Source organism: Melospiza melodia, chromosome 9 (assembly GCF_035770615.1).
Source record: "Melospiza melodia melodia isolate bMelMel2 chromosome 9, bMelMel2.pri, whole genome shotgun sequence".
NCBI lineage: Eukaryota > Metazoa > Chordata > Aves > Passeriformes > Passerellidae > Melospiza > Melospiza melodia.
The window spans coordinates 35800199-35813884 of record NC_086202.1 but is presented as its reverse complement, the minus strand read 5'-3'; the positions used below and the strand labels follow the sequence as shown (position 1 = coordinate 35813884).

General features: G+C 51.4%; 1 protein-coding gene across 1 annotated transcript; it reads right to left on the bottom strand.

Annotated features, from left to right (window-relative positions):
* Window positions 1-103: 103 nt before the first annotated feature.
* On the bottom strand, window positions 104-13155 carry LOC134422254 (prosaposin-like). The gene is made up of 14 exons (XM_063164243.1): window positions 13006-13155; window positions 9202-9326; window positions 8250-8324; window positions 8038-8163; window positions 7081-7278; window positions 5957-6100; window positions 2918-2974; window positions 2498-2605; window positions 1807-1893; window positions 1544-1727; window positions 1304-1473; window positions 1146-1226; window positions 923-1030; window positions 104-801 (listed from the first exon to the last, which is right to left on the bottom strand). The coding sequence occupies exons 1-14, from the start codon at window positions 13064-13066 to the stop codon at window positions 766-768; spliced, it is 1560 nt and encodes a 519-aa protein (XP_063020313.1). The 5' UTR covers window positions 13067-13155; the 3' UTR covers window positions 104-765.
* Between the last annotated feature and the right edge of the window lie 531 nt (window positions 13156-13686).

The following is a 13686-nucleotide window of genomic DNA, read 5'->3' as shown; positions in this document are numbered from 1 at the left end:
CCTGGGTGTTGCTGCACCTTGGGTTTTGGGGGAAGCATTAAATGTTCTCCCGCACTCCCACTGCAGCCCTCAGCACGAGGAGGAAGGACACAACCAGCCAGGCTCACGGGAAGAGTTTATTTGTGGTGGGATGCTCCCATGCACGCAGGGAAGAGTTTGTTTGTGGTGGGATGCTCCCATGCACGCCCAGGATGAGGCAGTGCAGGCATCCCCCCAGCATCCCCCCCAGCACCCCACTGCCCTCACCCCACGGCTGGGGCAGCGCAGGGCTCCCAGCAGGGATGGGGGTGCCACAGGAAATCCTGGCACCCAAACTCATTCATTTTATGTTCAGGTGAGGCTGCTGCCAGCCAGCAGTGAGGGGCCAGCGTTTGGGCAGCAGAACCCAGCCCAGCCCACGGGGACAGATCCACGTTGCGGGATCTGGGCCATACAAGTGGCTCAGGGTGGGATGGAGAGATGGAGAAGGGATCGGGGATGGAGACAGAGGTGGGAATAGAGCTTGGGGATTTTGCAGTGGCCCTGAGAGATGTCAAGGCTGAATCCCTAGTGCTGAAAATATCAACGAGTCCCTTAACCTGATTTGGAAATCCAAGCCCCAGGAGTGGAAGAGGAAGCGGCCGAGGTTCCCCGCAGCCCCGCCGGCGCGGCGAGGCCCGGTGGCTCCTGCCATTGCCGTCTGTGAGCGTGGGCACGTCCCGGGGAAGGGAGCCGGGGTCCCCAGACACACGGCAGAGCAAGTCCAGCCAGCTGGGGAGAGGGCTCCTAGTTCCACACGTGGCGCCGGCAGTGCGCGACGGCCTGCGGAGGGACGGGGATGGGATGGCAATGGGGTACAGGGACGGTGGCACGGCACCCTGGGACACGGGGACAGCCAGCACGGCACCCTGGGACACGGGCAGGGGACACAGCTGGCACTTACATTGCACTCCACCGCCGTGGCCATGTTCTTGCACCAGTACTGCGGGCCCCAGACGCAGGGCGCCGAGCCCAGGAGATCCTCCTTGCCTGAGTCACAGGCTCTGATTTTCTGCATTGCGAAGGAAAAGGGTGGGAGGGAGAGGAAGGAAACCCCCATGAGCAGCCTCTGACCCTCTGGGACAAAGGAGGCCCATCTTGGTTGCCCCAGGGGTGAGGGCACTTACAGTGCAGACAAAGGTGGGGTCCATCATCTGCACGAAGAGCCGCACGGCCGCCGGCTCGTACTGCAACACCATCGCCTGGCACTGGGGGGGAGAGAGGGGTGAGCCTGGCAGGGGGCTCAGGGAGGTTTGGCTGGCTTGGTTGTGCCCCCTCAGCTCACCTTGCTGGTCAGCGGCATGGGCAGCATGGCACAGCCCTTCTCCAGCACCTCGCCCAGCTCCTCCAGCGTCTCGTTCTTGAGCAGCTCGTTGTCCAAGTAGGTGATGACGATCTGGCAGACGTTGCAGAAGGCACCGGCGCTCACCGCCAGCTGCTCCAGGGATTCGGCCCCTGCAGGACACGGCCGTGAGCACCCAGAGGAGGGCACGGCCCCCTGCCCGGGCTCGGGGAGCCAGCTCACCGTGCCGGGTGTCCCCGAGGCGGGGGCAGCAGCGCATCAGCGCGCACACGGCCGCGGGGTCGGTGGCCTGCAGCAGCATGGTCACCACAGCCTTGCCGTAGGAGTTGACGAAGTCCTTGCACTGCCCGATGACGCCGTGGGGCAGCATGTAGCACACCTTCTCCATGTCGTCCACCAGCTGCTCCTGCCGGCACAAGGCAGAAGAGGGGGAGATCCTCGCTGCCCCTTGGCCCCCTGTGCCAGCCCCCAGTGCTGGGACTCACCTCTGTCACGTTGTTCTCCAGCAGGCTCTCCACTGTCTTCACGGTGAACTGGCACACGTCGCACAGCGGAGTGCTCCCCACCCTGTCCTGGGGGGACAAAGGGGTGGGATGCATGCTGAACCCCCCCAGTGCCACAGACATGTGGCTGAAAAATCCTTTCCTTAGGATTTTTCCTCCTGAGAAGCTGACAGGCCTCAGGAACAAAATGTACACAATGATTATCTGCTGCTGTGGAATGCAACAGGTGCATCTGGGATTGGCTCATGTGGTTGTTTCTAATTAATGGCCAATCACAGTCAGCTGGCTCAGACTCTCTGTCCGACACACAAACCTTTGTTATCATTCTTTCTTTTTCTATTCTTAGCCAGCCTTCTGATGAAATCCTTTCTTCTAATCTTTTAGTATAGTTTTAATAGAATATAAATCATAAAATAATAAATCGAGCCTTCAGAAATATGGAGTCAGATCCTCATCTCTTCCCTCATCCTCAGACCCCTGTGAACATCGTCACACCCCAGAGCCGCCCTCATCCTGTCCCACCATCACCCCCCACACAGGGCATTCCCCACGTAAGGCATCCCCCACCTCGGATAAACAGAGGTGCTTGAGGGAATAAAACCCAAAATCAGGTTCCTCCTTTGGGGCGTTTGGATTCCAAGGAGCCCAGCGGCATGGGGGGGTCCCCACTCACCCCCAGCAGGCTCAGGAGCTGCATCAGCCTCTCGGCGAGCAGCGTGTGCAGGGGCAGGGCCGAGCTGGAGGCGCAGAGTCCCAGCTGGCCACACAGCTCCGACGGGTCCTGGGGAGAGAGACGTCCCAAATCAGGGGGGCTTTGGCCCCTGGGAAGGGAATTTCAGCACATCGGGGCACGGATCTCACTTACCTCAGCCTGCTGCCGGTGCAGCGGCCAGAAAACGGCAAGAAATAAACGAAAACAAAATGCAATTGCAGCAATTGCAAGGCAGAGAGGAGGGAGAAAAAAATTAATATTTCGTAGGAATATTAAGCGGTGAGTTTAACAAAAAAAAGAGACAATTTGCTGATGATGGTCGCCGGGTACCAGCTGGCACCCAGAGACCCCTGGCACTCCGGGGAGCCCTCAGCCTCTTACCAGGTAGTGCAGGAGCTGGGCAGCCGTGTCCGTGTACTCGGCCAGGGAGCGCTGGCACTGCAGGAGGAGGCACATGTTCCTTATATATTCTTCATATTTTAATATATATATTCTTAATATATAAACTGCATATACTTCATATTAAAAATATATAAATTTATATAGCAATAATATATACTTACATATTATTACATAGACTATATTTATATTTTTATATAAAAATATATTTATAAATATAATATGTATATATAATATATGTATTATATATATTTATATATATTCTTATATATATAAGAATATATATATATTTATATATATTCTTATATATATAAGAATACTCATATATATAAGAATATTATATATATTCTTTATAGATTCTTAATAAAGAATATATATTTTTATAGATTCTTAATAAAGAATATATATTTTTATAGATTCTTAATAAAGCGTGATTTTAAGGTATCAACTGTATTAACTATATATATAGCTATATATATATATATATAATATGTAGAATAAAAAAGAATTTTCTCCGAGAAGAAAAAAGTTTTTTGTTCTGCGTATTCTTTACATATTCTTAATAAAGTTTATATATGCTTAATATATAAACGTTATATATTTTTTCTATTTATTTATATATATTCATATATATATATGAATATTCTTATGTATATAAAATAATATTATACATATAAGAATACATATTCCTACATATTCTTAAAAGAATATATATTTTTATATATTCTATAATAAAGCATGATTTTAAGTTATTAACTGTATTAGCCGCATGTATAGCATGCAGAATAAGAAACACTTTTTTCCCAGAAGAAAAAAGGTTTTATTCTGCATGTTCTTTATATATTGTTAATAAAGTTTATATAGTCTTTATATATAAACTTTATATATTTGACATATATATAAATATATTTGTATCTTTTTATATATATTTTTATACATATAAGAATATTCTTATATATATATTATATATATAATATATATTCTTATATATATTTTATATATTATATATATTCTTATATATATTCTTATATGTTGGTGTAAAAATATTCTTATATATATAAGAATATATATCTTTATATATTCTTAATATATATATATATTTTATATATATATAAATATATTTATATATTTATATATTTATATGTTTATATATAAATTTTTATATATTTATGTCTTATATATAGTAATATTCTCATATATATAAGAATTTTATATATATGAATATATATTCTTTATATATTCTTAATAAAGAATATATATTTTTATATATTCTTAATAAAGCGTTATTTTAAGTTATCAACTGTATTAACTACATATATAACTATATATGTAAACCTGTTGAACAAAAAACTTTTTTTTCAAGTTTTTTATTCTGCATGTCCTTTATTTATTCTTGATAAAGTTTATATATTCTTAATATATAAACTTTATATATATATATGTTGTTATCTATATAAGAATATTATTATATATATAAGAATATATATTATTTATATATTCTTAATAAAGAACACATATATATTCATATATTGATATATAAATGTATATATTTATATATATAAATATATATTATAAAGATTATATATAAGGAATATATATATTTTTATATTTTCATATATTCTTAATAAAATGTGATTTTAACTTATTGCCTGTAATAACTACATATAAAACTATATATATATAACATGCAGAATAAAAAACTTGTTTTTTCCAACAAGAGCAAAGTATTTTATTCTGCGTGTTTTCCAGCTTATATATTCTTAACAAAGCATGATCTTGAGTCAGTAACTACATCACAATAACTTATTATATTCATTGGTGCAAAGCCAATATAGTTGGTAATAGTTTTACAGAAATTTAATAAGGCCACATATACACATCTAGTTATGCACGTAGTCTAGGTTATAAAAATTTTCATGCATTTTATCTAATCTGTTTCTGTGCTGACGGCCTTGTCTTCTTCCTTGCTATGGATGCTTGAAAATCGCCATTGTTATTTTTTCTACTCGCTCAACTTTGCTTGCAGCCCAGCTGTCAGCCCCTCCTTAGGACAGGGCATGGAGCAGCCTGGCAGAGCGGGATGTGTCCGTGCCCACGGTGCCCAATCCCGGTGTCATTCCCTGCTGGGCTCACCTGCAGTGCCCACGGTGCCCTCCCGGCCCAATCCTGGTGTAATTCCCTGCTGGGCTCACCTGCCATGCCCACGGTGCCCCATCCCGGTGTCATTCCCTGCTGGGCTCACCTGCCGTGCCCACGGTGCCCCATCCTGGTGTAATTCCCTGCTGGGCTCACCTGCCATGCCCACGGTGCCCCATCCTGGTGTAATTCCCTGCTGGGCTCACCTGCCGTGCCCACGGTGCCCCATCCTGGTGTAATTCCCTGCTGGGCTCACCTGCCGTGCCCACGGTGCCCCATCCCGGTGTCATTCCCTGCTGGGCTCACCTGCCGTGCCCACAGTGCCCAATCCCGGTGTCATTCCCTGCTGGGCTCACCTGCCGTGCCCACGGTGCCCCATCCTGGTGTCATTCCCTGCTGGGCTCACCTGCCATGCCCACGGTGCCCCATCCTGGTGTAATTCCCTGCTGGGCTCACCTGCCATGCCCACGGTGCCCCATCCCGGTGTCATTCCCTGCTGGGCTCACCTGCCGTGCCCACGGTGCCCCATCCCGGTGTAATTCCCAGCTGGGCTCACTTGCCGTGCCCACAGTGCCCAATCCCAGTGTCATTCCCTGCTGGGCTCACCTGCCATGCCCACGGTGCCCCATCCCGGTGTCATTCCCTGCTGGGCTCACCTGCCGTGCCCACGGTGCCCCATCCCGGTGTCATTCCCTGCTGGGCTCACCTGCAGTGCCCACAGTGCCCTCCCGGCCCAATCCCCCAGTGTAATTCCCAGCTGGGCTCACCTGCCATGCCCACGGTGCCCTCCCGGTCCAATCCTGGTGTCATTCCCTGCTGGGCTCACCTGCAGTGCCCACGGTGCCCTCCCATCCCAATCCCAGTGTCATTCCCTGCTGGGCTCACCTGCAGTGCCAGGATGGGTGGCAGGGCCTGGCACAGCCGCTTGGCGTGTGCCACCAGCGCCCAGCTGAAGGCAGAGTCGGTGCCCAGCGCCTCCCGCACGGCCCTGGCCAGCTGCAGGCAGTCCCCGCACACCGCCTCCATCTCCTGCGGGGTGACAGGCACAGGGACACCTTGTCGAGGAGTGACAAATCTCTCCTCTGTCCCCTCAAGAAGGAAAGAAGCCCAGAAGTTTCTCTCCTCAATCAGGTAAAAAGCCACCTCATAGGACCTGGGGGGCTTCACCTCAAACTTAAGGAGAGCCAATTGGACAGGAGCCAAAAAATCCCACCTGGGCAATTTGCTAGAAATAGAAGAGAGCAAAGAAACTAATGGCTTTTGTGAGGTGTTTTACCAGGAGCAAGAACCTCTCATACCTGGCTCAGTTTTTCTCGGTAAGGAGTTTGTTATTTTGCCTTTTATTAAAACGTTTTTGTTTCCAGACAGGTTTTAATAAAAGGCGAAATAACAAACTCCTTACCGAGAAAATTCAGCCACCCTGCTGATTTTAAGCCTCCAAAGGCAGCTGAGTTACCTTGGGTGTGAAACAGATCTCCAAGAGCTTGTGAGACCTGGCTTGAGGAGGCAACTATCACTGTAGCCCACGAAATAAAACCAATCCCCCCGCGCCCAACCTGCATTTGCAGGGCTGGCATTTAAACACTGGCTGCAGTTTGGGGCAGCACTCTGACCTGCACCTCTCACTTCCCTCCTGCATCCTGAAATATCCCCCCAAACTGGCAACAGTGCCGGCCAGAATAATTTCAGCTCTGCAGAAATTTCTCTAATTGTTGTTTTAGGGGCTTTTCTCTAATTGTTTTTTTTTAGGGGCTTTCTCTAATTGTTGTTAAGTAGGTGATACTTGAAAGGGGATTCTCATCCCTGAGCAGCGTTAGAATGCTGGCACCAAGTGTCCAGAGAGGCTGTGGCTACACCATTCCTGGGAGTGTCCAAGGCCAGCTTGGAGCAGCCTGGACACATTCCCTGCCCATGGCAGGGGTTTGGGACGAGATGATCTGCAAGGTCTCTTCCCACCCAAACCATTCCAGGGTCCCACGAGCAGCACCAGCCCTGCCTGTGCGCAGTACCTGGGCCTCGCCGTGCGGCACATCCTGGGGATGGAGCAGCAGGGGCACGTTGGCCATGAAGGGGGCAATGAGGTCAGCAAAGTCCTGGCTGGGGCCCGTGGCAGCTGCTGGGGGCTGCTGGAACCTCGGCGTGCCCGTGGTGGCTCCGTCCCGGCGCTGGCACAGCCGGATGGTCCCACACACCACCTTGGGCTCCGACTGCGGAGCAGAGGGTGGGATGGGATGGGGCTTGGGCTGCCCCTTCTCCATCACACCCAGCCCCCCCCCCGCCCCCATCCAGGGTCATTTCCTGTGGGAATCCACAAAATCAGAGGGTTTTGGGAAAGCCGCAGAACTGTGATTGGAGCTAAGCAGCGGCCACGAGATTGGTCAGCAGAAAAATTATTTAAACGGTAGAAAAGCACAAACGGAACAATGGTCTGTGTATTAACGCTTGTCTAGAATAACTCCCTAAGCTACAGAAAAGTTTATCTAGCAAGATATTAGGAAGTCCTAAGGTTAATAATGGAGCTCTGTGCGTTGTGTTTTAAGGCTCATAAGCAGGTATTGTATTTGAAATAAGCAAGCATTGTTTAACCAAAGGTACGTGTGCTTATGGTGGTTGGATAGAACTACTGTCAATGTGCTTTTGCTTTGTGTGATTGGTCTAAAAACTTTTAAAGTGAGTTGTAACGTTGAGTTCTGTGTCTGCTGCCTGGGATGTGAGCTGGTGGCATCTTCCCATTGTCATAACCACGGAATGAGGGTGATGCTGGAAAATCAAACAGCTCAAGGCATGTTCCACAGCAGCCCCATCCCATTTGTGAGTTGTACACAGCCCCGACCGACGATAATTTCCCTCTCCATCTCGTGCTTCAGATGGTTTGTCCCAGCCCCCAGGAGCATCCTTTGCTCTGCAAGCCCCCAGGACATCCCAAACTGTGGAAAAACCCAAACCTGGGGCTCCCCCTGCCCTACCAGCACTTGCTTGCCCAGCTGGACAAGGACGAGGATGCCCGTGTCCACCATCCTCTTGCACTTGACAGACCAGTCCTGGAAGGGCAGGTACTGGCATCTCTTATCCAAGAACAGCCTCAGCTTCTCCTGGGACACAAAGAGAGAGGTCAGGGCCTCAGTGGGGTTGGAGGGGAGGAGCACCAGCCCCACTGTCCCTTCCCACTGAGACTCACCTCTGTGCGGTTGTCCTGCAGGATCTTGCCCACCACAGACACTGCCACCTGGCATAGGTGACAGGGGATCCCCTTCTGCCGAGAGAGAGGGGACACGTCAGGATGCTGCCACAGCACCCAAACCCTCTCCAGATCCCAGTCCTCCACCCCAAAACCACCCCGGGGCACCCACTGGCTTCTGCCATTTGCTCTGCAGACACATGTAGCCACATTTCTCTTCACAGGGAAAAGCAAGGCACAATTCTTCCCAAGAATATCTCTGGGTTTCACATTCTTCTGAACATCAGAGAAAGGGAAAGCACAATTCTAACCAATTGCTGTGACTGTATTTGTGTAAAAGGAGAATGCAATATGGAGATTTTTTTTTTGTCAAAGTGATGGTGTTTTCGTTCCTTGGCACGTCAGAGCCAAGTGTGTGTGTTGGGACTGTTGGATGACAGTCACAAGATTCAGTGCAGTGTGTGCAGGGTTGAGTGCTTGGCAGGTTCAGTTTTAGATGTATAGAACAATATAGTATAATAGAATAATTTATGTATAGAGTAGTGTTGTATAGAATAATACAGTATAATAAAATGTAGATGTATAGAATAATACAGTATAATAAAGTAATTAATGTATAGAGTAGAGTCGTATAGAATAATATAGTGTAATAAAATGTAGATGTATAGAATAATATAGTATAATAAAATAATTAATGTATAGAGTAGTGTCGTATAGAATAATATAGTATAATAAAATGTAGATGTATGGAATAATGCAGTATAATAAATCAGCCTTCTGCTCTCCATGGAGTCAGATGCATCATTCTCTCCCCTGGTCGGGGCCATCACAGCACTGCTGTAGACACGCATGCTGGGGTGGGCAGGCTGGGATTCTCTTTCCATCTCCGTGTTTGGGGCAGATGGGCACCTCTCCCACAGCCCTCCACATCCCCTGCTCCCATCCCGGTTACCCCCAGAGCCCGGTCCCACGCCGTGAGCCGGCACAGCTCCAGCGCCCCGCACTTGGCCGCGGTGGCCGCGTCCCGGCACCAATCCTCCGGCCGCTCGCTGCACTCGTGGAGGGGGCTGGCCCCGGCTGTGGAGGGGGAGAGAGCACTGTCAGCCCTCAGGGCACCATCATTTAATTTATAAATGATTTTTTAAGGTCGGTTGTTCCAGTGTTAAAGATTGCAATGCAGGATGTTTTCCATTACCATCTGTATGGCAGATTACCTTTGTCAAGTGGGCAGTTTGCCTTATCTCTCTCTTTGAGTGACCACAATCACACCTCCCTCGGGAGGGGACATTGCTGATAACAGACTATTGAATGTCACTGCGTGGCTGATAAGAACTATAACATCCCATTGGGAGATGCTCCGCCCAGGGGGAGGAGCCAAGCATTGCTACCCAGATATAATCCAGGGGGAGGAGCCAAGCATTGCTACCCAGATATAATCCAGGGGGAGGAGCCAAGCATTGCTACCCAGATATAATCTAGAGGGAGGAGCCAAGCATTGCTACCCAGATATAATCCAGAGGGAGGAGCCAAGCATTGCTACCCAGATATAATCCAGGGGGAGGAGCCAAGCATTGCTACCCAGATATAATCCAGGGGGAGCAGCCAAGCATTGCTACCCAGATATAATCCAGAGGTTTTGAGACACCAGCACGGCTTTCTCCATGGGATTCCCCAGAGGAACAGCAGCTGTCTCTCCTTCCCCTGGATCTTCAGAGGAAGAATACATCCTTCTCTACAGGATCCCTGCTCCAACAGAACCACCCCTGACACTGCAGGAGGGCTGCAGCCACATTTCCAATGGCACTGCCACCAACACCCTGACCCACAGGGTGTCAGGTTGGCTTCTGACTCTGGCAGTGTTGTTCTAGCTTACTGCATTGTTTATTTTATCCTTTTATTTTCCTTCCCTATTAAAGAACTGTTATTTCCCGCTCCCATATTTTTGCCTGAGAGCCCCTTAATTTAAAATTCATAGCAATTGGGAGGGCTGGGGAGGGTTTACATTCTCCATTTCAGGGGAGGCTCCTGCCTTCCTTAGCACGCTCCCGTCTTTCCAAACCAAGACAGCCAGGCTGCCACCTTTTCCAATGGGATGTCTGTCACAGGGTCAGAAGCAAAGGGAATTTGGGGCTCATCCTCAGCCTCTCAGCACCCTCTGACACGCTGAGGAGGCGGCTGCTGATAAAAGCAGCAATAAATCTTGCAAAACGGGCAAACCCGGGGCGCCGGCGCTCAGCCCCGCACGGCAGCCGGATAGTCACGCCACGGCTCCCGGCAACGATTGAGCAACCCCACTTTTGGTGGGGTTCCTTTGGTTTGATTTCCTCCCCACGACAGCATTTTCTGCTGGCTGTAAATGCTCGGCGTGGCGCAAGAGCAGCGCTCTAATTGTCACCTTGGTGTGTCAGGGCTCATCCTGCACGGGGCGAGGGTTTGTTTGCACCGGGAACTGTGCCCACCCAGGATGCGGCTGGGGAGAAGGCACAAGCCAAGCCCTTCACAGCCTTGCCTTGGCCAGGAGCTGCTCCGGGAATTTGGGGGCAGAGGGACAGACAGACAGACCCTGCTTGCAGAGCTTTAAGCAAAGCACAACCCTCCCTGCTCCAAGCATTTGCATCCAGCTTTAATCCCCCAGCCCTGTCTGCGATTTTGCACAGCAGGAATAAAGCCAAAGGCAGAAGCTGCTCCTTCCACCCAACCCTGGTTTCTCCCCAGCAGCCACTTTCCCTGCATGCTAGATTTTGGCAATGCCTCCAGCTCATCCATGAAACAGCAGCGTGAGGTGCCCACCCTGCAAAGTCCTGGGGCTGGGGGTTGTGGGGAGAGGAGTCCAAGCCCCACACACCATTCCCACTGCCCCAGAAGCTGTTTCAGCCCCGATTTCCCCATCGGGGCAGGCGGGCCCCGGGGCAGGGCGAGTCCCCCCGGGTTCCCAGGCTTCCCACACACCCGTGCCGCGCTCGCCCCATCAGCTCAGAGGGATATATTTATGTTTTTCAGCCCAGCATCAGGGCAAACAGGAATGGCAAGTCAGCGGAGGCATTAAGGGGCAGCACCAAAACCAAGGAGGCGGGAGACACAGCAAGCCCACAGCTTTTTTCTGAGCTGGTCCTCCCTCAGCATCTCTCACAGAGCTGTGTTGGAGCCCGCAGCCCGCAGTGAGGTCGGGAGGGTCTAACAGACACGGGTGGTTTGGTCCTGCACTTTCCTGGCTCGCAGAGATCCTCAGCTCAGCACTCACTGCTCACCCTGCTCGAGCTGAAGGTCAAGCAGCAAGTTCTGGGCCACAAAGTAATTAGGGCTAATCAAAACACCCAGCAGCTGAGAGCAGGGGGAGCTTCCCCGGGTGGAAAGCACTGCCACGGGGCAAGCAACCGGGGCAGCAGATGTCCCGTGAGCTCTCCTGCACGTCCCAAAGCCCTGCTGGAGCCTCCTCATGCTGCCAGGCACACAGGCACAGCGTTATTAAATGATGCCGTTTTGGGCAAAAGAGCAAGGCAGGGATGCTCCAGTTCCAGGTCAGGCACAAGTGCCCGGCCCGGGGGATGGGGTGGGCTTTGCTCAGGGGGGATCCAGCTCCGAGCCCCAGTCGTGGCAGGGCTGTGCCGGCATTCCTGGGAGCCCCGGAGCGCCCCGGCCGAGCCGGCAGAGCCTGGCGAGCCGGTTGTGATGTAAACGCCGGGGGTGGGTGGCAGCGTGGGCCCCGGCGCCCCAATTCCCGGCCTGGCGCACGCCCCTGTTGCACCAAGAGCCATAAATTCGCTTTTCCCAGCTGGCAAACCCCTCTGTCTCCCCGAGGCTCGCAGGGGCCCCGGTGCCCTCTGCGCCGAGCCCCGGCGGCTCCCGGGCGGGCGGCACCGCAGGGTCGGACGTGCCGAGCGCAGGTGAACTTTCCTGCTCCGCCTGTTGCCGGCTGGAACAGCCAGACACGTCCCCCCCGGCCGGGTCATGTGTGTGCACCCACAAACCCGGGCACGTCACGCTGGGGGAGCCCAGTGAGCCAAGCCTGGGGTAACCGGGGTGCGAGGGGGTTTGCTTGCCACAGCAAGGCTCACCAATCCCGGGGGAGATTCCCGCGGGAAGCAGCGATCTGCCCTCAAGCAAGGAGCAGGGGTTGGGAGCAGGCCTTCCCCAGCCTGGGCAGGGGATGGATGACTAAGGACGGCAGCAGAGGTTTGCCTGCAGGAGGGTTCGCTCACGGACACCCGAGTGCCGACGCTGGGAGGGCTCCTGAGGTGAGCAGAGAATATCACCCCATCGCCCTTCCCAAAGCTCAGCAATCTGCCAGCAGAGCCGGCTTCCTGCCTCCTGCAGCTCCTGTGAGGACCCTCAGGACGAGGGCAGCTCCACGGTCACACTGCTGTGACAGCCAAGTGGCTTCCCCAGCTCACACAGCGGCAGCCAGGCCCCAAACCAAGGGCATAGGGAGAGCAGCCCCTCTCTCTCCCCACTCTGTCACAGCTTCCCTCCTTCCACATCCCAGCACACCACCAGCGGTGCCTGAATCCCAAGGAAGGGAGGGAACAATCCCCTTTTGCCCTGAGATCACCCTCAAAGGCAGAAGTTCCAGCTCTCACCTCCAGGTGGGCAGCACAGGCAGCCACCTGGTGCCACCTTCCCCAGCGCTCCTCTGCCCAACTCCAGCACCAGAGGAAGCGCATTATGGAGCTTAGACACCAAAGCTGGCAGCAGTTTTGGGATTCAGCAGGGTTTTCTGGGCTGTCCACATCCTACCTACCTCCAGGCCTGGCCTTACCTTGGTAGGAGCCCAGGCACAGAGAAAGGATCAGCACCAAGCCACTCCATTTGCTCTCCATGCCGTTCCTAAGAGTCCTCAGTGGCTGGTTCCTCTCCTGTGCTGCTCCCAGACTGAGGAATCTTGGATGGGCTGGGAGAAGCAGTGAGAATCCACACCTACGCAGGGCAATTACCACACCCCTCACTTTATGCCTTGATTATAAAATCATCACCAGGGAGGCAGGGAGGGAGGGACCAGAGGCAGGCAGGTACTCCCAGCAGGTCAGAAGCAGCTGCTCAGCGCTAACCTGGCTGCAGAGGGTGGGCACACACGGGGAGAACTGCCCCGGGGCCACGTGACAGCACCTTTGAATGACACTTTTATGCTTTATTTCTCTGCCTTTGACTGACATTTTTACATTTTATTTGGAGCTGAGCAGGGAATGAGGACACAGGGGAAGCCACATTGAGCGCGAGTCAGCAGGCAAGGCCGGTATCAAGAGTCCCTCTGCGAGGCAGGATTGCAACACGGGGCTCTTGCCTCACACCAGGCGTTGTGTTTGTCCAGGGAAAGGAGGCAGCAATCCCAGGCAAGCCTCTTCCACCTGCAGAACAAAGGCTTGATGGGACACGCAGCATAATGGGAACTGAATCCACTCAGCCCCAGATTCCTTGGGATGGGCCTTCTCCTGGCCCTGCA

Excerpts from the sequence above, each read along its gene's own strand:
- LOC134422254 (XM_063164243.1), bottom strand. The coding sequence starts at position 13,066 with ATGGAGAGCAAATGGAGTGGCTTGGTGCTGATCCTTTCTCTGTGCCTG. Across the intron at positions 9,327-13,005 it reads GTGCCTGGGCTCCTACCAAG|CCGGGGCCAGCCCCCTCCAC; the intron begins GTAAGGCCAGGC and ends CCCCCTCCACAG. Across the intron at positions 1,474-1,543 it reads CCTCGGGGACACCCGGCACG|GGGCCGAATCCCTGGAGCAG; the intron begins GTGAGCTGGCTC and ends CGTGTCCTGCAG.